Source organism: Sciurus vulgaris (genome assembly GCF_902686455.1).
Source record: "Sciurus vulgaris genome assembly, chromosome: 1".
NCBI lineage: Eukaryota > Metazoa > Chordata > Mammalia > Rodentia > Sciuridae > Sciurus > Sciurus vulgaris.
The window spans coordinates 43,668,778-43,693,547 of record NC_136461.1 but is presented as its reverse complement, the minus strand read 5'-3'; the positions used below and the strand labels follow the sequence as shown (position 1 = coordinate 43,693,547).

Below are 24,770 nucleotides of genomic sequence, written 5' to 3'. Positions count from 1 at the left end.
AGAAGAACAAAATAAAACTTCTCTTACCTCCAGATTATCAGGGCAGTATTTTTGCTCTGAGTCCCAAGAGGGTGTTTCACCAAACATCACCATTAGATGATCAATAAACCTAAGGATATAACATGTACTTTCTGGGTATCAAAAACTCAAGATCTACTTTCCCACATCAGTCCCTGGACACCAATTCACAGAGATAAAAAGAATGTATAAAACACAAAGCAGGTTTATCCATTCTGACAGTAGTGCCCAGAATGTGGTATATGCATATCACTTATCCTATGGCATAATTTCTTTAAACACACTCAAGAGTTAAAAACATTTCTCATATTTAGCCATATTCTAAGCATTAACCCAATGAAATTACAAGATAAATGTGCTATTTATACTTTTCCTAATAAATATACACTTAAATTACTGTGTGTGTACTATCTAAAATGATTTCATGCTTCACCAAAGAGGTGTGCCATGCTTTGGCAAACACTATACTGGGCTGACCAGTCCAGCCCAAGGTGAGACTTATGTCTGTCATTAAAACCTAGTTAATAGGAGTTCAATTCACTACAGGATGTAGAGGTTATATCAAATCAGATTGTATGAAACCCTCTAAACTATTATTTTCCCTTCTCAACCAAAACTCCACCTGTCCCACCTATCAAGACAACAGGTATAGCTGGGCACAGTGGCACATGCCTGTAATCCCAGTGGCTCAGGAGGCTGAGACAGGAGGATATCGAGTTCAAAGTTAGCCTCAGCAATGATGAAGTGCTAAGCAACTCAGTGAGACTCTGTCTCTAAATAAAATACAAAATAGGGCTGGGGATGTGGCTCAGTGGTTGAGTGCCTCTGAGTTCAATCTCCAGTACCAAATAAATAAAAAAATAAACAAACAAACAAACAAACAGACCACAGGGAGAGAGCATGCAAGCCAAAGTAGAAGGTTTTTGGGCAAGTGATTACCTGGAGTCCTCATGGAAAGCAGAGATGAAGTCCGACTGGGCATACTCCGGGTACAGGAAGAGCACAGGCCAGCTCAGCCTGCCCTGCTCATCTAGACTCAGCCTGGCTCCATAGGGATTCTCAGAGCTAAGTCCATCCAGGAAAATCTCACCTATGCCTTCTGAGGCTGAATCTTCATCCTCACCAACAGCTTCAGAGACGAGCTTGATGTTCCTAGCCTGGCGCACACCAAAACCTTATTATGTTGGAAGGCAGAAATCCTTTTCACTGAAATAAGGAAACCTAACAATGTAAGCTCCCTGAGGGCTAGCTCTACACATGACTGATCATCATGATCCCTGAAGCCTGGCACACAGTAGGCACCATTTGTTTAACTCACCTTCAGTAGGCATCTACCACCTGGACCATGTCACAGAGAGGAGCAGACATGGTTCCCTGCCCTTAAGCCTCTCTTTATGGTCTAGTGGGGAGACAGCTATGGAAATAATTACAATAAAAGGTAAGAAGTAGAACTGTGGAACTTCAGACAATGGAATAATTCAGACTGGGGTTGGAGGTAAGCCTTGAATGATGACTTTCAAAGGCAGAGATGAGGGTAGGGGATTGGAATAATATTCCACCACAAGTATCAGCATGTGCAAAGGCAAAGAAAAGATCAAGAGTGTAGCCTTGTACAAAAATGTCAAGTGTTTCAATTTGGCTAGGACACTGGATACTACAAATAATGCACACTGGCTTTATCTTGACAGTCTCTCAGAAATGAGGGTCAATCAAGGGTCTGAAGAGTAGGGTTACCTCTTATATGTGTGTGGAGGTTTGTAAGTTTAGCACATGGGGGGTAATCACATGCAATCGGAATTACTTTTGATGATATCCCCTAAAACAGGGATTGGCAAACTTTCTTAAAGAATCAGATAATGTGTGCTAAATAGTCTCTGTTGAAATAACCAACTTTGCTACTGTAGTGTGAGAACTACCATAGATAATACAGTCAAGGCTGTGCTCCAATGGCTGTAGTAGGCTGACTGCATTAAACCATCAGTAAGGGCTGCGGCTGTAATTCAGTGTCGAGCACTTGCCTAGCACATATGAGGCACTGGGTTTGATCCTCAGCACTACATAAAAATAAACAAATGAAATAAAAGTATTGTGTCCATCTATAAACATATTTTTAGCCAGATATGGCGGTACATGCCTGTAATCCAAGCGGCTTGAGAGGCTGAGGCAGGAGGATCACAAGTTCAAAGCCAGCCTCAGCAACAGCAAGGCACTAACCAACTCAATGAGACCCTGTCTCTAAATAAAATACAAAATAGCGCTGAAGATGTGGCTCAGTGATTGAGTGCCCCTGAGTTCAATTCCTAGTACCAAAGGAAAAAAAAAAAATTTTCTAAATCAGTAAAATATGGCTTTGTGTACTACTGATAGTAATTACCATGTTCACTGAAGTCTACAATGCCAGGCTGAACTAAAGGAGAAAACCAAATTTAAAAAAATAGTCTCTATGTAAATGTCTTTTCATTCCAATATTCTACCTTTGAGAAAATGACCAAATCTCTCATTGTAAATGAAAATTAGATGAGAAATCTGGAGTACCACATTCTATTTGTTAATACATGTTAACAGATTGCTTGTTGGAAAGACAAGTGAAGTGCATTTTAGTAGTGTTAAGCTCTCCAAGTCAACAAGTACCTTCAATGTGTGCATGATTTAACTGAACAAAGAATCAAACCAAAACCCACCCCACCCCACAATCTCTCAATAGGTATTATGTACTTTACGGAAATGAAGCCAGTGCTAACAAGGTTCAAGTAACATTTGAGTAACACTACATTCATTTCAAAATGTAGGAAACAGAGGGAAAGGGAAGGCAGGATGTTGTTGTTGTTATAAAAGAGCAACATCCTAAAAATTCAGCCTCTTAGGATGCAGTACAACACAGTGATGAAGAGCAAAGCCCTGGCTGACACTCATTAGCTGTGTGAGGTTTCTTCACCTCTCTGAGGCTATTTCAACAGCTAACAGAACAGGAGCAAGAAGACTCCCCTCAGATGCAGTGGCGAAGATGAAAGGAGAGGTCACTGGACCCAGAGCAGCACTCAGTATGTTAGAGACCAGCACACCCACACAGTGGGAGAGCTGACTAAACTCGGGGGGGTCTGACTCCAGAGCCTGAGCTCCTTTGTCACACTGCTTCACCAAAGCAGACAGAAAATGAACACAGTCATTCCGGTAAGAAAGGTCCCCAGCAGGCATCACAGGATTAGTGGATTTCGCAGGACTGGGGTCTAAGGTTTGAGAACTTACCTTGATGGCTTGGAGTAAAGCCTCATTCTGACTCTGCTCCTTCTTTTCTTTCAACTTTGCTTTCCTCACATCCCTCTGTTCAATCCGCTGGAAATGAAATTGAGATGCATCAGCCCCAGGGAACTTGCTTCCTCTTTTCCCCCCTGCAGCCTGTGCCTGAATGCCTATCTCAGGTTTCTGTTCAAGCCATGCTCCTACATTGAAGGTTGCCAGGGGCTGATTCAGTTCTACAAACATGCACAAGTACACACCAAGGTATTGTCGGCAGGAGTTTAAGGTCTAGTTCTCATACTCAAGGAACCCACAGTCTGCTGGGGGATACAGACCAGTGAAGAGCCATGTGCCAGGTATGTTACATGTTATTCTGCTGGAGTGAACCAAGTGCTATGAAACACAGAGGGAGTGACTGATCATGCCCTACTTAGGCAGGCTTAGACAAGGAAGACTGACTGATAAAGGAGAAAGGGCAGTCTCCATACCAAGGGCAGGGGCAGATGAGTACCCCATGGAGAAGTTCGACTTCTCTGGTTTGACTGGAGTATAGGATAACACACAGGAAAAAACTAGGACAAGAACTTATCAGAGGCTCTGTGCAATTACAAGCCATGAGAGAAAAACACCAACATTCTACTCAATCTAGCAGAAATATAATTCAGATTTTCTTTTCCTGCTAATCTACCCTTTATCCACTGATCCTGCTTTCATCTTCAGAATTGTGCATTGATAGGAGTCAGCAAATGTTTTCTGTTAAGGTCAAGACAGCAAATATTTTAGGCTGTGCAGACCATGGATGATCTCTCTTGCATATTATCTGGCTGTCTGTTTATAACCACACCCCCTACCTTTTTTTTTTTTTTTTTAATTTAAATGGAGTCTCACTATGCTGCCCAGGATTATCTTGAAATCCTGGGCTCAAATAATCTTCCCATCTCAGTTTCCTGAGTACTGGGACTACAGGTACATGCCACCAATCCAGCTTGTATTACCATAAAAACCAATTTTGCTGAAATGCAATGGGCAGGTTTTAAGGGCACAGTTCAATGAGTTTTGACAAATGTATACACCTGAGTACCCAAAAGACCAATCCAGATAAAGAACATTTCTACATCCCCTCTGCTTCTTTATAGTCAGTACCCCTCCCAACCCATCACTTATAAGTTTCTTTCCTTTTATTGTCAAATAATATTTCTTTGCATGAACATACTATAATCTGCGTATCTATTCTCCCGTTGTTGGACACAAACCCTGTTTCTAGGCTGTTACATAAGGAAAAGTCTATGAACATTTGTATATAAGTCTTTTTGTGAGCATGTTTTAATTTCTCTTTAGGTAGACACCTAGAAATGAAACTGCTAGGTCACAGGATGTATCCGAAACAAAACACTGATTTCAAAAGTGGTTTTACCATTTTATATGTCTCTGGCAATGTATGAAAGGTCTATATCTTCACCAATATTTGATATTGTCAGTCTTTTTAAAGTTTTAACTTAACTATTCAGGTGGGTATGAATGGGAATCTCATTGATGTTTCTTTTCTTTTGCTGTACTGGGGATGGAACCAAGTCTTGAGCATGCCAGGCATGCCAGGTAGGCAGAGCTCTACCACTGAGCTATATCCCCAAGCTTGCTTGTTTTGTTTTTTGAGACAGTGTCTTACTAAATTACCAAGGCTGGTCTCAAACTTGCAATCCTGCCTCAGCCTCCTGAGCTGCTGGGATTACAGATGTGCACCACCTCACCTGGCATCCTTGAGTTTTAATTTACATTTCCCTGATGATTAACTATGCTGTACACATTTTCATGTGCTTATTGTAAATCTTCTTTTGAGAAGTGTCTATTTTTTTTACCACATTTTTATTTATCTATTTTGGTACTAGGGAATGAACCCAGGGGCACTCAACCACTGAGCCACATCCCCAGCCCTTTTTTGTATTTTATTGAGAGACAGGGTCTCACTGAGTTGCTTAGGTTCTTGCTAAATTGCTGAGACTGGCTTTCAACTCTCTCTCTTTTTTTTTTTTTTTTTTTTTTTTTTTTTTTTTGCAGTGCTGAGGATCGAACCCAGGGACTTGAGCTTGCAACACAAGCACTCTACCGAGCTATCTCCCCAGCCCTGGATTTCAACTCTCAATCCTCCTGCCTCAGCCTCTGAGCTTCTGGGATTATAGGTGTGCATCACTGTGCCTGGCTTACCACATTTTAAAATTTTGGTGTTTTGTGTTTTTGGTGTTGAGTAGATTTCTTTATGTATTCTGGATATAAATCCTTTATTAGATGTATGTACTGCAAATTTTTTCTTCCATTTTATGGCTTGCCTTTTAGTTTTCTTAATGATGCCTTATAGATCAGAATTTTTTATTGTTGACTAAGTTCCACTTATTAATAAAATTGTCTTTTATGGTTGGTAAATGTTTTAATTTTTGAAAATCAAGGTGAAATTCACATTAAAAAATTAACAATTGACCATTTTAAGGTATACAGTGACATTCAGTACATTCACTATATTGTGCAATCAACACCTCCAACCAGCTCCATGACCTTTTCCGTACCCTGAAAGGTAACCCCATACTCATAAAGCAGTCACTTCTCATTCCACTCTCCCCACCAACCCCTAGCAACCATTGATCTGCTTTCTGTGTCCACAGATCTACTTATTTTGGATGTTTCATATAAATGGAGTCATCTATATGCGATATTTTTTGTGTCTGTCTTCCTTCATAGTGTTTTTGAGGTATCCACATTTTAGCATGAATCAATCCATTCTTTTTATGACTGAATAATATTCCATTAAGTGGATATACCACATTTTATCCACTCATCAGCTGATGAATAGATGTTCTATTCTTGCTATTATTAACAGTGTTACTATGAACATTCAGGTACAAGTATTTGTTTGAATACTTGTTTTCAATTCTTTGAAAGTATATAAGGTAGGAGTAGAATAGCTGGATCATATGGCAATTTTGTTTAACCTTTTGAGGAACTGCCAAACTTTTCAACAACAGCAGCACCATTGCAATATATGAGGTTTCCAATTTCTCCACATCCATACCAACATTTGTTAGTTTTCTTTTAAAAAAATGTATAGTCATCCTAGTGGTTGTGAAATAGTATTTCTCTGTGGTTCAAAGTTGTATTTCCTTATTATTAATGACATTAAGCTTTTTTCCATGGGTTTGTTGGCCATTTGTGTATCATCACTGGAGAAATGTTTATTCAGATCCTTTGCTCATTTTAAAAACAGAGTTATCTTATTGCTGAGATGTTAAGAGTTCAGTATAGATTCCAGATAGATGGGTGTTGTGGAGCATGCCTGTGATCCCAGCAGGAGGATCACAAGTTTGAGGTCAGCCTCAGCAACTTAGCAAGACCCTGTCTCAAAAATAAAAAATAAGCTAGGCACAGTGGCACACACCTATAATCCCAGTGGTTGAGGAAGCTGGGGTAGGATGATTGTGAGTTCAAAGCCAACCTCAGCAATTTAGCAAGTCCTAAATAACTCAGCAAGACCCTGTCTCTAAATAAAATATAAAAAAGGACTGGGGATGTGGCTCTGTGGTTAACTGCCCCAGGTTCAATCCCTGGTATCAAAAATAAAATAAAACAAAATTAAATTAAATTAAATTAAAAAGATTAAGATGGCTGGGGATGTAGCTCAGTAAAAGCCCCTGGGTTCAGTCTCTAGTCTCCCCCCCAAAAAATTATATATAAAATAATAAACATATATACATATTTTTTTCTAGATAAAAGTCCCTTGCCAGATGACTTACAAATATTTTCTCCCATTCTGCGGACTGTCTTTTCACTTTTTTGAGGTTTTGGGTTTTGTTTTTTTTGTTTTTTTTTTTTTGGGGGGGGGAGGCAGGGGTTAGTACTGGGGATTGAGCCCAGGGTCTTGTGTGTGCTAGGTGAACACTCTTATCACTGAACTACATCTCCATCATCTTTTCACTTTTTTGATGGTATCTTCTAAAGCAAAAAGGTTTTATTTTGATGAAGTTCCATTTATTTTTTCTTTTCTTGCTTGGGCTTTATGTCATATCTTAAAAACCATTGCCTAATTCAAGGTCACAAAGACTAATGCCTATTTTCCTTCTACGAGTTTTATTATTTTAACTCTTACATTTAGCTTTTAGATCCATTTGGAAATCTAAAATTTCTTATATAATCATTCTGCTACATGTGGATATCCAGATGTTCCAGAATCATTTGCTGAAGACTATTCTTTCCCCACTGAATAACCTCAGCACCCTTCTTGAAAATCAATTCCCTACAAATGGTGTTTATTTCTGAGTTCTCAATTCTACTACACTCATCTACATATCTATCTTTATGCCAGTACTACCATGTCTTGATTGCTATAGCTTTGTGGTACATTTTGAAATTAGGAGGTATGAGTCTTCCAACTTTGTTTCTCAAGACTGTTTTGGCTATTCGGTGTCCCTTGAATTTCTAAATGAATATTATGATAAGCTTGTCAACTTCTGCAAAGAAGTCAGTTGAAATTTTGATGAAGATTGTATGGTCTGTATAATTATAGTGTTCTAATTTAAAAAAAGAAAGATCATATGTTCTGGCACACCAATTTGGAGAGTACTACCATTTTAACAATTATTAAGATCTAATCCAGAAAAAATGGTTCATCTTCCCATTTATTTATATCTTCTTCAGTTCCTTTCAATGGTGTTTGGTATTTTCAGAGCATAAGTTTTATGCTACTTTCGTTAAATTTATTAAGTATTTTATTTTTTGATGGTATTATGAATGAAATTGTTTTGTTTCCTCAATTCAATTTTTAGGATGTTCATTAAAAATCTAAGGTATACAACTAATTTTTGTATATTGATGTTGTAAACCTACGACCTTGCTCAACCTGTAAGTCCCAAGAAATTTTTACTGGATCCCTTAGGATTTTCTATACATGAGGTTATATCATCTGCAAGAGAAATACTTTTACTTCTTCCTCTCTTTCAATTCTGAAGAATAGGTTTGCTGGATATGGAATTCTTGAGTTTTTTTTTTTTTCTTTCTGCACTCTGAATATGTCGTCCCACTGCCTTTTAACCTTCATAGTTTCTGATAAGAAATCAGCTGTTAATTTCACTGAGGCTTGCTTACACATGAAGGGTTTCTCTTGCTGCTTTAAGATTCTTTTCTTGTCTTTCACCAATTTGATGATTATATGTCTAGATGTAGACCACTTTGGATGTACAGATTACTATTTTTCATTAAACTTGACAAGTTTTAAGTCATCATTTCTTCAAATATTCTTTTGTCCCTTTTTCTCTCTCCCCTCCAGTTTTGGAACCTCTGTTATTCCTATAGTGGCACACTTCATGGCATCTTGGAGGTCTCTCAGTCTCTCTTCATCTTTCTTTTTTCTTTTTTTTTTTTTTATTCCATTCTCAACAGAGCTATCTTCAAGTTTGCAGATTCTTTTCTGCATGCTCAAATTCACTGCTGAGTTTCTCTAGTGAATTTTATATTTCAGTTATTGTACTTTTTTACTATAGAAATTCTATTAGGTTCTTTTAAATAATTTCTCTTCATTGGCATTACGACCTGGTAAGACATTACTCTGTGCTTTTCTTTAGTTCTTTAGACATTATTTTCTTTTATTCTTAGAACATATTTAAACGAGATAATTTTACAGTCATTGTCTAGTAAATCCCATATCTGAGCTTCCTCAAGGACAGTTTCTATTGACTTTTCCTCCTCTGTGTATTTTCTTCCTTCATGGCATGTCTTATTTTGCTGAAAACCAGACACTAGCCTATAAATCCAGCAACTTGAGGGGCTGAGGCAGGAGGACTGCAAGTTCAAGGCCAGCCTCAGCAACTTTGCAAGACCCTGTCTCAAAATAAAAAATAAGAAGGTAAAGCAATCCCCAGTATGGAAGGAAGGAAGCCAGACACTATAAAGTGGCAACTCCAGAAATTGTAGTTTTACCACCCACCCCTGGAATTTATTATTGTTGCTGTTACTGTGTTTGCTTATTTTTTTCTGAACTAATTCTGTAAAACGTCTGTATTCTGTCACACATGACCATTATAGTCTTGACTCATTAGTTCAGTAGTCAGCTAATAACTAAACACAGATTTCCCTAAATGCCTGAGCCAGTAAGCTTCCAGCAGCTACCTAGAGGCTTTGTGGCCATGCTGGAGCACACCTTTAACACACATTTGAGTAGCTTCAGCTTAGAATTCTACCTTAGCCACCACCTCCTACTTGGTCAGTGAGGTGGAGAGTTTAGGCTCCTCTCAGGTCTTTTCTAAGCACATGTATAACACCCTTGACATACATGTAACCTTCCAGATTTCCAGGAATACTGGAGCTTTCCAAAGCCCCTACAGAATTTCATCCCTAGCTTTTCCTTTTAAGCTTTCTGATAAGCCTACATTGTCTGTCCTAAATGCTATCTGGTGCCTTAGGTATGTGGAATCTTAAATAATTAACTCTAATGGTTTCTGATGAATGTTCTCCCTTTTAATCTCCCTGTTTCCCTACCCTGTGTGAAAAATCTTTCCATACTGGGTGAGCTCCAAGTTGGGTCATACAAAGACAACCTGTGAGCAGGGTCCTCTAGGGATCTATTAGCGGGTCAAATAATGAGAGCTCTCTGGGAATGAGACTTTGAAGGAGCTGCAATCCTTTTCTGTTTTCTCCCATGGCTGCCAGGCTGTTTTTTGTCACCATGACTATGGCTACCAGCTTTCATAGCCACTGTGGAACTGGGAAGGGAGAGATAGGACCAGAGCAAGTTGAAATGTCACCAGTTTATTATTCGTATGGAGACTTGGCTGTGTTTTTTGTTGTTGTTGTTTGTTTGTTTGTTTGTACTGGGGATTGGACTCAGGGGCACTCAACCACTAAGCCACATCCCTGGCCCTATTTTGTATTTTATTTAGAGACAGGGTCTTACTGAGTGGCTTAGCGTGTCACCAATGCTGAGACTGCCTTTGAACTCACGATTCTCCTGCTTCAACCTCCCAATGTTTTTGGTTTTGTTTTGTTTTGTTTTGCTTTATTCTTTTTTGACATTAGTTTTATTTCTGAAAACAGAAAAGTATACTAAAGGATTTATATGCAGTATTTCCTATAGTCAATGGGTAATATAGCAGGTGAGGTCAAATCACTCCCTTAACAGGCATTCCATTTATGTGAAAACAGTTGCTATCACAGTCTTAGAACTGCTGCTTTTTATTCCTGTTAAATTCTGAATGTTCTTTGTAACACTTAATTCTACCCATACGCACCACCAAGAAAGCAAGCAGCACACCAGGCAAGTACCTAAATTCTCTGTCCTTCAGACCTCAAGAAGCTGTCCCTTCATGGCCAAGGTGACTTTCTACCCTTACCTACCCTCTCCAGGGGGAGCTCTCAGCTCACCATCTTGCACAGTAAACAAAAAAAGAACTCCAGGGACTTAGAGAGAGATCACAAAGACTCTCCAAGTGAAATTGCGTTCAAGAGCCATGGGAACAGAATGAGTTTCACTTAGGAAATTCCCTCCTATCCTCCCTTTAAAAAGCAATTAAACCTAGAGAAAAAAGGAGTTAGAACTTCATTTGTGTGTTATTTTCACAACCTCATCAATATTTTTGTACTTAAAAAGTTCATGGAACATTAGCCATGTTTCTTGAATAAACACGTCCTAGACTGCTGCAAGCTTCTAGTTCATTTCCAGAGTTCTAGAAAAGTTGATTCTGACCATTTCTGCCAGTTTTCTCATTGATTTTATGGAGGAGATAATTTTTGTAGGTCTTTAGTAAACTATTTCAGTGATATCACCTTTATTTTAAATCTACTTGTCCTATCAATTACTGAGAGAGAAGAATACTATCAATTCCATCTATTTATGGACTTGTCTTTTCCTTCCTTGGGTTGTCAATTTTTGTTTTATGTATTTTGAAGCTCTGTTATTAAGTTCCTACACATTTAGAACTATTGAATCTTCTTATAAGGTGATCCTATGACATTTTAAAAATGTCTCACTTTATTTCTAGCAATACTGCTTTGAAGTTCACTTCAGATTTAGCCACATGACATCTACTTCTTACATGTACCAAGCACATAGGAATCCAGAATCATACGAGACATATGAGAATAATTCTGCTATTCAGTAAGCAAAGTCAGTTAGATTTGATGTCAGACTTTTGGGCCCTGAAATCTCCCCTAAATTGCATCTTTGCTACAGGACCAAGAAGCTTGCACTTAAGTCCACTGTGGGTTCTCCATGGACAGGTGTGGCCACAGCTTTTCACAGGAGTCTTCTGGACATTCACTCCTGTATATACACTTTTAGAAATGCTAGAAAACCCCAATCACCTGGGCTTAAAATTCTGTTTACTTAAGGCCATAGATATCTACCTTTTCTGTCATTTCAGTGATGAGAATGACTTCTGACTCCCTGTTCAGATTCTCTGGTCACTAAAATTTCCTATTCCACAGAATAAGCAGTGAAGATACCTAATTCAGGAAAAGGAGATGTGAAGTTTTGTTCTGGTTTTGTACTGAACAGACATATGATGTGGGCAATTTCCTGATCTCTCTGTGCTTTAGCTATCTTACTAGTAAAAGAAGAATTAGAATAGTTCCTACCTCATAGGGGTATTGTGTGGTTTAGATGGCTTAATATAAGGGAAATTTTTAAACTAGAGCCTAGAACATATACATAGTAAATACTATCTAAATATTGGGTAATATTTTTGGTATTGATGGTATTCTGTTATTACTGTTTTATCATTAGTTTAGCTGTTATGTGTCAGAAATGTGGCCTTGCATCAGTAAGTAACAGGTGTCTTAAATACTGGGAGTCACACATTATTGTAGAAGCTTAAGGCTTTATTTAAATGTTTAGCTGTTCTTTCTTCTATTTCAAGAACTCTACACTATACAGATAAACTAATGTACTCTTATGTTGTTTCCTATTGATTGAAATATTATTCAATTCAAAAGTCAGTTTTTATAAAGTCATTACTGTAGGTCAGGAAATGGAGGAGGAGGAAAAGGAAGAAGAAAAAGCAGGAGGAGGGCAAAGTTAGATACCACTATTATACATACTGTATGTTCTGGCTTAACTCAATTTACTTATTTGTTTACTCTTTTGTGTTCTCTACAGAGTTCCAAGGACAGGAACTGATTTTGTGTGTGTGTGTTTATTGCTAAGAATCAAACCTAGGGCCTCACGCATGCAAAGCATGCACTTACAAAAGCTACATCTCCAGCACCCAGGGTTTTTTTTGTTTTTGATTTTAACAGGAAACACTTTACAGTGACCTGAGAGATGCAATCTGGTATAGACTAATTAGCAAAAGCCAATCATCTGCTGTTACCAACCTTTAGCTTGTCTGCTTTAGCCCTTATTTCCAGAAGCTTCTTCTCCTTGGCATCTATCTGCAGCCCTTCATCACACCAGCTCACAGCCTCAGCAAAGTGTTTCAGTTCCAGATGACACAGGGCACCTACAGAAACCAGGGCCCTTAAGATCTAGAATGACATACACAGAAAAGCCCTACCTTGAACAAACCTTTCCCCTTCCAGCTATCAGTCAGTCCCCTGAAGAGAAAACAGAGGATGAGTCCCTTGAACCTCAGTACCCAGACAAAGAAGAATTTTTTTTTTTTTTTTTTTTTTTTTTTTTAGATCAAAAATACCCCTAGTGCCCATTCAGTTCAAAACTCCTCTAAGTCTCCCTGGTATAAAGGACTCTAAAAGTAGGGAAGTTTATGTAGGGCTTACTGGCAAAGAACAAAGGCTCTGGAATCAGACTGGTCTGGCTCTGGAAATCAGCTAGACTTTGGAAAAAGGACTGAGCAACTCCAAGCTCCAGTTTCCTTGTATGCAAATAGGAAAAATAATCCCATCTCATATGATTTTAAAAACAGAAGAAAGCAGAGTTTGCTTCAGCTATTTATCATGATAGTAACAAGACCAAAGACGTTAGGTCTCTCCTAATTTTGTTCCTTATGACCATTAGTTTAAGTTGCCTCTTCCATTAAAATGTTTTAAAGAAATCGTGTGTTTTTCTCTAGTTAGCCTTTTTAGGCTTTCCACAGAATTTCAAAATATCAGAATTATAAAGACTTAGATGTCAAAGGAATATAACCCCATCTTCCAGAGATGAACAAACTAATACTCAGAATGAGTACAGTTACATCATAGGTATAGTTACAACAACTGAATTCAGGATTATGGACTTCTAGCCTAAGGCTAATTCCACAGGACTACATTCTATATGCCAAATTTTATTCAGTACCTTCTTTCTATACAGCTGAGGAACAAGGACTTAGAACCATCTGCTAGCCATGAACACCTAAAGAAACATAACTTAACAGAGCATTTTAAGCTGGTTCATAAGAATGCAGGGAAGATTAATGTGTGATGAATAAAGTTTGCAAAGCATCTCTGAGGTTCTCAAAGAAAAGGTGAAGTATAAAAGTAATATAAGGTCAGACTACAAAAGGAAAAATAATCTGGGGCCATCTCAGCATCAGAGCTACCAGCAAAGGTCCCATAACTTATCTTTTCACTAAATTAACAAGGCGTTTGAAGATCTTGCCTTTCAATCAGCTAATTTGGAAAAAAATTAGAATGTAGCTTCTGGGATTAATGTATTCTTTACAAATTTAAAAAGAAGAGTTTCAATTTCTATACACATGCTTAAAGCATAAAGGATTAGAGTATTCTCTTTTAAAACTGGCATGGTGCTATTGATACAGGAAGAGGAGCTTAATATCAAGAGTGCAAAAGTAAGATAACTTCACTAGGAAGTATCCTAATACCTCAACATGAAAGCTTTAAATATCAATTTTTGGTAGGTGAATCCCAGCTTTTCCATAATGATAATCATACAATAGTTCTACAAGTCTTACCTCGTACTATTGCTTTGAGGTGGCAGGGTTTTAGCTTTCTGGCAGCCATCACATCATTGAGAGCAGAACGAAAATTGCCTAAAAAAAAAGTCACTTAGTAAAAGAAAGAACAAGTTTTGAGATCAAATGTTTCCAAAATTTTATGTAACAAGAACAATCTTGGGGAAAACATATCAGAATGCCGTTTTTAGAAAACATCAGTTGCTCATGTAGGCCTTAGAAATGTACATAACATCAAGCAATCCACAGAAGAACTACAAATGGCTAGTAAGCATGTGAAGAGATGTGAAGTAACGTCACTAGTGATCAGGAAATTAAAACTGACATGAAACTGGTAAAAAGTAAAGATGGGCTTGGGTTGTGGCTCAGTCGTAGAGTGCTTGCCTAGCATTTGTAAGGCAGTGGATTCGATTCTCAGCACCACATATAAATAAAATGAATAAAATAAAGGTCTATCAACATCTTTAAAAATTATATATATATATTATATATAAAGCGCACTCAGTATAAATTAGAGAGCGAATTAGCATGTACTTTGTGTAAATACTTTGACCCCAAAATTTCTTCTCAACATTATCCTCAAAAAAATTTGTATATATGTGCAAGGACAGATGTAAAAGCATATTAATTACAGCATTACTTTTAATTCAAAAAGCTGGAGATAACTCAAATATCTTCAATTTGGTAATGACTAAATAAGTTTTGGTAAGTCCATACTATTGAATATTATTCAGTCATTAAAAGGAGAGTGAGACAGATTTGCAGGTAACAGATATGGTAGGATGTCAGTACTATACTGTTTTAAGTGGTAGTACGCCAGGTAGATACCAGATTTGTTTGTGTAAAATAAACCAAACTAAATATCTAGACACACACACACGTAAGTGCATTTTAAAAAGAGTACAATTGGGCTGGTGTTGTGGCTCAGCAGTGGAGCACTTGCCTAGCACGTGTGAGACACTAGGTTTGATTCTCAGCACCGCATGCAAATGAATGAATAAAGTAAAGGTCTATCAACATTTAAAAAAAAAAAGAGTACAATTACACACACACCAAGTTATTCAAACTAAGAAGAAGGCATGAGGCAGGCTTACAATATAAATATTGCTTAATGTAATACCAGATTTTTTTTTTTTTTTTTTTTTTGGTACCAGGGATTGAACCCAGGGGTGCTTAACCACTGAGCCATTTAAATTTATATTTAAATAAAATATAAAAATATTTTATTTATATCTATATAAAATTAACATTTTATTTAGAGACAGGGTCTCATTGACTTGCTTAGGGCCTCACTAAGTTGCTGAAGCTAGCTTTGAACTCTAGATCCACCTGCCTCAGTCTCCCAAGCCACTGGGATTACAGGCATGTGCTACCACACCTGGCCATAATAACCTTATTTCTAGTTTACACTGTTCCTAGTTTAGACTATAAATATTACTTAATGGTTTACTATTTGCCTATTAATTTCACTTCTAAAACTCTAGACCAGGGATCAGCAAATCTTTCTGTGGAGGGCCAAATAGTAATCACTTTAGACTTTGCAGGCCACATGTGGTCTGCTACACATTCTTCTTTGTGTATTTAATAATCCTTTAAAAATATAAAGAACAATTTTAGTCCACAGTCAGTCGGGGGCCAGAAATGGTCTGAGCCACAGTTTATCAAATCCTGCTTTCATCTAAGGAATAATCAGAGTTACTGAAAAAACTTTATGTCTAACTTTGTTCATTTTTACATGATTAAAAAACCTCCACATAGTTTAGACACTCAAAAATAGTAGAACAAGCTGGCATGGTGTTGCACACCTATAATCCCAGCAGCACAGGAGGCTCAGGCAGAGGTATCTTGAGTTCAAAGCCAGTCTCAGCAAAAGCGAGGCACTAGACAACTCAGTGAGACCCTATCTCTAAATAAAATACAAAATTGGGCTGGGGATGTGGTTTAGTGGCTGAGTACCCCTAGGTTCAATCTCCGGTACCCACCCAAAGAAATAATAATTTAAGAAAATGTCCTAGAAATGAGTTTCCAGACTGAAAGGGTCCATTGATTACCCAACACATAGAACCATATCCTAAACAAAATGTTTCAGCACACCAAACATAAAATGAAAATCCTAGAAGCTTCCAAAGAGAAAAATTCAGAATGCCAGAATCAGTATAGTTCTAGACATCTCAACAGCAATAATGGAAGCTAGAAAAGAGTTATGTATACAAATGCCTTATATATAACTGGCAGAGTGAATGGTGCACACCTATCATCCCAGCAACTCAGGAGGCTAAGGCAGAAGGATCACAAATTTGAGGTCCATTTATCGAGGCCCTGGCAATTTAGAGAAACCCTGTCTCAAAGGAAAAAATTAAAAGTGTTGGGGATGCAGCTCAGTGGTAGAATGTCCCACTGGGTTCAATCCCCACTTACTGGGAAAAAAAAAAAAAAGTGATGGCAGGATAACAGAGGCAGAGAAACCAACCAGTCCATACTGGAGTACGCCAGAGACTCCAGAGGGGTGTCACCAAACAGGTAAATAGATATAACATAGATATGACACTTGATGAGGAAGGGAGTAAGAAAAGAGGGCAAGAGTACAGTATGGACTCAGGGATAAGTGCAATTGAAACCAAGTAAGCATAATAATTAAGACAGTTATTACTTGAATTAAAATTTTAAAGTTTTATTACCAAAAAGGAAAATGATCAGAATATTCAACATGGTTCAGCTGTGAATAACAATTACATAGTTACAATGAAAACAATAAATAACAAACATATCAGTATGTGCACAGGGCAACAGGATACTTGTTGATCTGTGCTGGCAGTCAAGAGAGAGAACAAAGTACTCACTTCCAGCAATGGGAATCAACAGGTAATGCCCCAAACTGGAAAGTCAAAGCAGCAGCAATACAAGCACATTATTTAGTCATATGAAAGTACATAAGAAAAGAAACAGCTAAAATAGTAGTGTTTGCCTCTAGGGAGCAGGAAATAGAAAAGGCAGTCAAGGGGCTGATGCCTTCATAACAGGCCTTACAGAACTTTGCCCATTTAAATTATGTGTAGAAGAAACTGTGAACACAAATCAAGACTAATTTTAAATAAATAAATATAACCAGAAGGCTTTTAAATGTTCAAAGTGGTGCTTGTGAAACTATGGATGGTCTTACTTTTCTTTTATAATAACCCTTCTGTATGTTTCATTGTTATAATACACTTGTATTACTTTTATAATAAAAGTTCCTAAAATACCTCATGTCTAAATCAGCAGATAAGGGTCCTTGATTCTAAAAGCAGACATCCATTCATATGAAGATACAGCCCTGAACCTGTGGAGTACACAGTAAGAAAACCTCCATTCACAAGAGTAGCCAAGTCAGGTACAGGGGTGCACGCCTGTGATCCCAGAGGCTCAGGAGGCTTAGGCAGCAGGATTTCAAGTTCAAAGCCAGCCTCAGCAACTTAGTGACACCCTAAGCAACTCAGTGAGACCCTATCTCTAATGGTTCAATCCCTGGTACCAAAAAAAAAAAAGAAAGAAAGAAAGAAAGAAAAGAAAAGGAAGAGTAGCCAAGACATATTGCTCAGGTCCAGTTTTACAGAAATACCTGTGATCGCCACCTGGAATGAGAAATTGCTGGAAAGCCATATTTGTTACTTTTCTGCTACAGAGACTTCTTTAATTCTTCAGATACCTATAACATAACCTTTTCCCTAGGTTCTCCTCATTTCTTCCTGATTAACCTCTCTTTTGGGCTACTTCATTCAAAAGTTCCCTGAATCTAGTTCCTCAAAGCTTCTTCCTCAGTCATTTGTCTTCTTCTGCTGTACACTGTCCCTGGAGATTGCTCTCTAGGTTAGATTTCACCTGCCTCTCCTGCTGATGACTGTGAATACAGATCTCTCTGGTCCAAGCCTTTTCCCCAGGTTTCACTTTTAGACTTCTCCACCTGGATATCTCAGAGGTACTCCAAGCAAACTTAATATCCCAAGTAAACTCGAGTATTCCCTAAAGTTAACTTTGAATCCCTCATCCCCACCAACTTCCTCTTCTCTAGATTACCTGTTTCAAGTGATGGCACTACTATCTTCCCCAGAAACCAAGAACTCATCCCCTATTTCTCCCCTACATCAACAAGCCAAATCACTATGCTCAAATTAATTTCTATTGAATCCATCTTTTCTTCATCCTCACTGCCACTACCTTCCTCAAAATTCTTCAAATCCAGCAGATGTGGTGGCATACGCCTGTAACCCCAGAGGCTTAGGGGGCTGAAGCAGGAGGATCACAAGTTTGAGGTCAGCCTAGAAAACTTAGCAAGACCCTATCTCAAAATTTAAAAATAGAGCCAGGTGTCATGGAGCACACCTATAATGCCAGCAGCTCAGGAAGCTGAGGCAGGAGGATCACAAGTTCAAAGCCTCAGCAACTTAGTAAGGTAGTAAGGCCCTAAGCAACTCAGCAAACCTGTTTCTTAAAAAAAAAAAAAAAACAATATATATATGGGCTAGGAATGTGGTTCAGTGGTTAAGCACCTCTAGGTTCAATCCCTGGTACCAAAAAAAGAATTAATTAACAATAAAAGGGGCTGGGGCTATAGCTCAGTGGTAGAGCACTGGCCTCACATGTGGAAAGACCTGAGTTTAATTCCCAGTTCCACACACACACACACACACACAAATTCTTTAAGTCTGTCCTCTTCACATCACCTACTAAGGTGATCCTTCTGAAAATGTGTAGAAATGTAATCATATCACTGACCTGCAATAAGGCCTTAAATGTCTCTACACTGACAGCTATATCAAGCTCAAGCCCAATGTGGCAACCAACTACATAACCTGGCCTTACCAATTTCTCTAGCCTCCTCACCATTTCCCATCTTGAACCTCCACTGGCAACACTGGTTTTCCTGAATTTCTCCTGCTTTTTCCCCTTTGCTGGAATGTCCTGATCAGCTTCTACTTGATTAATGCATATTCTTCCTTTTTTTGGTACCAAGGATTGAACCCAGGGGCACTTACTTACCCACTGAGCTACATCTCCAGCTCTTTTTTATTTTTATAAAATTGAAACAGGAATTTAATTCTTATTTATTGAGACAGGAATGAAGAAAACATTCCTCCTGAAATTAAAGACCAAGTTTCTAGTTCAGGTTCAGGCATTAATGATAAGGACCCTCTTTGGGCTTATGTAAATGGAAGGGGTTTGCTAGCTTAAATAGTCTCTAAGATTCTGTATCACTTGAACTTTTCAATATTTTCTAATGAAACAGACTGAGGGAGAAAATACTTCAAACAGACTTGACGTGGAGATAAATTGCTCAAATGGTGATGAATGCCAACAAACTACTCCAGCAAGACGACAGCATTTGTTTTCTACTGGCCCTTCAGAAACGCCTGAGGTTACTCCCAGGTCCTCTCTAAACTCTGTGATAAGAAACAAGGGCCTAATATGACCCAAACTAGTCACCAGCAATACTGTTACTCAAATAATCAGCACTTCCTAAAGTCACATCAGCAGAACAGCCCTGCATAGTGTTACAACAAAACTTGAGAAACCCAGGATAAGGTTTTTTGTTGTAGGTTATTTCAGTGCTAAATGTTAATGCACCCTATGCATATGTATGGCTACACGAATGGTGTGAATCTACATTGTGTACAACCATACGAATGAAAAGTTGTACCCCATTTGTGTACAATGAATAAAAATGCAGTCTGTAAAAATAAAAAATAAAATAAAATGTATGTTGAAAATCTCCAGCAAAGAAGCAGCATTCACTAAACTTCCTCATCCAAGAAATATTTTTTACTTCAAGAGTTCCACAAAATACTCTGAGAACTTTCCCCTTAGATTATAGCTTCTCTCACCTAAAGAGCTCTGCTGCTTTAACCCTTCCAGCATCCTTGAGAAACAGATATTAGGCCCGGGAGGAGGGGGGCACTTTTTGAGAATAGAAGCATTTGGGCTCAAAGATCACAGATCATACTGACTCATAAATCAAATACCTTACAAAGTGACCAAGTCGCTTTCTTTTGTTTCAGATAGTAAAAATTATACAATCAGTGTTTCCCTTCTCACCATGTCTACTGGGAAGATCAAAATTCAGTTAGAGGGCTGGGGTTGTGGCTCAGTGGTAGAGTGCTTGCCTAGCGTGTGAGACCCTAGGTTCAATTCTCAACACTGCATATAAATAAATAAATAAATAAATGTCCATTGACAACAAAAAAATATTTTAAAAAAAATTCAATTAGAATAAATGATCCTTAGTCTAGGTTTCTGGGATGAATAGATCCTCTTTCTCTGACAATCTCAAACACTCCTCTAGCCATCGTAATGGCTTTTTTTTTTTTTTTTTTTTTTTTTGTATTTTTTAGTTGTAGACACAATATCTTTATTTACTTATTCATTTTTACATGGTGACAAGGATCAAACTTAGTGCCACACATGTGCATGACAAATGCTCTACCACTGAGCTACAATCCCAGCCCCATAATGGCTCTTATGATAAATACATTCTTTAGAAAGAACTTAATAATAAAATAAATTACCCAGATAGAACTGTGCTGCTGCCCGGTTAGTAAAAAGGATAGCATTCAAATCAGGATCTGCACATTTTTTCTTTAATCCTTCAGTGTAAGAAATCACAGCTTTCTTATAGTCTTTTTCTTTAAAGTAGTCATTGCCTTCATCCTTATAGGTTTTGGCTTGTTCTGCAAAAAAGAAGAAAAATAGTCACTATTTTCTACTTTTCAAAAGCTCATTAAGAAGATTCTAAATCATGTATTAATGTAATAAATGATAAACCAAAGAGAAGAAACCAATAGGGACAAGATAAGAAATCAATAGGGAAAGGAAACTCAAAAGTAATACTGTAAGCAACAATAGGTGTTGGCGAGGATGTGAGGAAAAAGGTACACTCATACACTGCTGGTGGGGTTGCAAATTAGTGCAGCCACTCTGGAAAGCAGTGTGGAGATTCCTTAGAAAACCTGGAACGGACCCACAATTTGACCCAGCTATCTAACTCCTTGGCCTATACCCAAAGGACTTAAAATCAGCATACTACAGTGACGCAGCCACATCAATGTTTACAGCAGCTCAATTCACAATAGCTAGATTGTTGAACCAACCTAGATGCCCTTCAACTGATGAATGGATAAAGAAACTGTGGTATATATACACAATGGAATATTACTCAGCCATAAAGAAGAATAAAATTATGGCATTTGCAGGTAATGGAAGCAGTTGGAAAATATCATGCTAAGTGAGATAAGCCAATCAAAAAAAACAAAGGCCACATGATCTCTCTGATAAGTGGATGATGATACATAACGGGGGGGTGGGAGAGAGGCAAAAATGGAGGAAGGATGCATTGTATAGAGGAAAAAAGAGGGATGGGGAGGGGGTGGGCAAAGGAAAAATAACAGAATGAGACAAACATCATTACCCTATGTACATGTATGATTACACAAATGGTGCAACTCTACTTCATGTACAACCAGAGAAACAACAGTTGTACCCCACTTGTGTAAAATGAATCAAAATAAACAAATAAAAAAATAAAAAGTAATACTGTAATAAAAATGGGTATCAACTGGGCACTGTGGTGTGTGATAGAGCATGCCTGTAATCCCAGAGACTCAGAAGGTTGAGGCAGGATGATCCCAAGCTCAAGGCCTCAGCCTCAGCAACTTTACAGGACCCTCAGCAACTTAGCAAGATCCTAACTCAAAATAAAAAATTAAAAGGACTAGGGATGTAGCTCAGTGGTAAAGCATTCCTGGGTTCAATCCTAGGTACCAGAAACAAAAAAATAAAAAACTAACAAATAGGGGTGTTGATATGGAGAAACAATGTCATGAAAACTTACTGCTACACTCAATTCCAAATATGTTATAAGGCACATTACTAAATACTTAGCAAAAAGAAAAAGAAGTATAAAAGAAAAAAGTATACTTATCCTAGCTTTTGAAAACAGGATTTTTTTTTTTATTATTATTGAGGAAATGGGGGGGATTACAATTTTGCTTTAATCTATGCAATTTTATTCTCTGGGATGCAAATCCCCCTCCTTACCCTAGTAAAAGCCTACAAAATTGTTAAGATTCAGCTCAAATTTCCAATCCACTGAGAGGCCACTCCTGCCCCTTCAGTGTTCCAATAGCACTCACTGCAGTTGTGGTATACCTATTGGCACTTAAACACAAGTTTGTCCTAATTCTTCAGTACAACTTAGCTTCTCACAGGAGCCTGACCTTTGAGGACAGGAACTGTGTCTTCTTTACCCCCATGTCCCCAGTGCCTAACAATCTGTAAGTCCAAAGAAATATGTGTGAAAAGTGACCAACTGGTTCATACAACTACTTCATATCAATCAGAACCTTTCTGACTCACACATTATCTCAATTCAATGGAGACAAAAAACAAATGCTAGTCACATAAGATACCTTCTGGAGAGCGATCCTCATCAAAAATAATTGACTGGAGGCAAGCCAAATCAGGATTTTCCTTGGGATCAATTTCTGACGGTGCTTTCTTCATAAATAGGGGAATCTTGTCAAATTCCTGCATTTTAAGATAAGAATGAATTACATTAATAGTTTTCCTATTGAGTAGATCCACGACCCATCATTCACATCTTCTTATTCATCACAGTCTGCAAATCATCGTGATTGGCTGTATCTATACAGGTCTCGATGGCCTTTTTGTAAAATGAGAATGTAGCATAAAGATATCTGTTCTTTCAGTGCTCACATTCTACAAGGGGGTAGTAATTACCATTAGTTGAGCGTTCTTATGTCCCTGACACTTCATCTTTGCCACAACCCTAAGTAATTGGTGCCACAGGTAGGGCAGTTTTCCAAGTGAGGAAAACGGCTCAGGAAGTTAGTAAACTAACCAGTGTCGGAGCAGGTAGGTGACGGCGTCACGGGCCTGACTGCAAACACTGACAGCTTAAGAAGACCCCTGAAACCTCGAGGCCGATTGCTAACACTCAACTGGAGACCACCCATCCGCAGGCAGCGACAGGGACCTGGGCGTGAGGGAGACACCGCGGAGCCCCAGGAGTCCAGAGGACGCGCCCACACATGTGCTGAGCCCCCGGGACTGCCCACCTGCTCCCACTGGTCCTCGTGGAAGCCGCCGCGGTAAGGCTGGCTCTGGAACTTCTCCAGGAACGAGTCCATGGCGTTGTCGTCGGCTGCGTCAGGCTGAGAACGCTCCATAGCAGTGCCAGGATCTCCCGCTCCGACCCTGGGTCAGACCAGCGCGCGGCTTCTTCCGGCGGCGCGGGTGCCCCTTGCTCAATCCTCCGGGTGGCCCTGACTGACCCGCGCGCCTCGAGTTCCGCCAGCCTGCGCGCCCAGGCCCCACCCCTCCCTAAGCTGCACCTCCCCTGCCCTGACCGCCCCCAGTGCTTTATGGGTGTTGGATAAGCCCAGGCCCCGCGGAGTCCCCATTATCACTTCATTCACTTATTTCTTAACAAGTATTTACTAGGATCCTTCTGTTTGCCATCCCTTCTAGACGCTGGGTTCAGAGTGGTGGACACAGCAGATGACACCTGCCCTTTAGGAACTGGTAAGGTAGAGAGGAGACAGAGTAAAGGGATGAGATGTGAGAGTTGGTCAGCAAGAGCTGTTGGAGAAAAGTGTTAACCAGGGTGGGCTGGCATTCAAGCAAAGAGGAGGCCTGGGAGAGACCAGGAGGTGTCGGTTCCCACAGAGGGCAGCAGGAGCAGGTGAGCACGGTGCTTATGGAACAGGCAGGAGCCCTCCTATGGAACAGGAGGCCAGTGTGTCTGGAGCAGAATGAGGCCCAGCCAGGAATGATGAGGTGGGAGGTCCAAAGGGGGTGTGATTGTGAGGACTTGGCTTTCCTCAGGTGGCATAGGACTTCAGGAGTGTTTTGAGGGAAGGAGTAACTGAAGAGATGTGTTTATTTCTGAGTCTAACCACCTCCTCAGCCCCCACAGCTGGACTGGGAACAGGGTCTGCAGTTCAGATGAGGTGGGTTTGCTTACCCAGCTACTGTGGCTTTCTAAAGTGACTTTCAGCAACCACATGGTCACCCTGCAGATGGCTGCAGGGCCCAGTATGGGGTGTCACAGCCTTGATCTAGAATAAAAAGCAAACAGGTAGTAGAACAATCTAAACCAGCATTATGTCACAAGTGTGCACAGTGGAGACACAGAAGGATGGGGTCTAAGAAGGCCACACATAGAAGGTGACACAGAGATGAGAGCAGATGAGGAAGGTCTCTACACATGAATAGGAGCCTGGAGGAAGCTGGGAAATTTAGACAGTGATTGCCCATGTGCAGAGAAAGGCATGTGGGTGTCTAACACCTGTCAGTGGCCTGTTGTGGTACTGCAAGAGCTAAGAGGTGAGGCCAGCAAAGTGGACAGAGGCCAGAGGACTTGAGTGCCCCATTAGCCCTTAACCTGCAGAGAAGAGTGAGCCACTGAAAAGACCTAAAGAGAGCGAAACCCATAAGCCAATTTCTCTTTGGAAGGCCTGAACTTCCAGGTAAGGGTCTGGTGGAAGGAGGCTGAATTATGAAATCGATAAGGAAGCAGCTGCTGAGCCAGCAGTGGAGTTGGCAGGCTTGGCCATTATTTGATATGGGGATGAGGGAGAG

The 24,770-nt window shown here is 39.3% G+C and overlaps 1 protein-coding gene across 1 annotated transcript in view; it reads right to left on the bottom strand.

The window, feature by feature from the left end:
- The window catches only part of TTC4 (tetratricopeptide repeat domain 4), a 30,503-nt gene extending 7,074 nt beyond the window's left edge, over positions 1-23,429 (bottom strand). Inside the window, exons 1-8 of the mRNA XM_079141033.1 lie at positions 23,246-23,429; positions 22,577-22,694; positions 20,678-20,839; positions 14,139-14,216; positions 12,604-12,728; positions 3,265-3,351; positions 958-1,175; positions 28-109 (exon numbers count right to left, since the gene is read on the bottom strand). Coding sequence (XP_078997159.1) covers positions 28-109; positions 958-1,175; positions 3,265-3,351; positions 12,604-12,728; positions 14,139-14,216; positions 20,678-20,839; positions 22,577-22,694; positions 23,246-23,356 — 981 coding nt within the window. The 5' untranslated portion in view covers positions 23,357-23,429. The remainder of the gene's footprint in view (positions 1-27; positions 110-957; positions 1,176-3,264; positions 3,352-12,603; positions 12,729-14,138; positions 14,217-20,677; positions 20,840-22,576; positions 22,695-23,245) is intronic.
- Between the last annotated feature and the right edge of the window lie 1,341 nt (positions 23,430-24,770).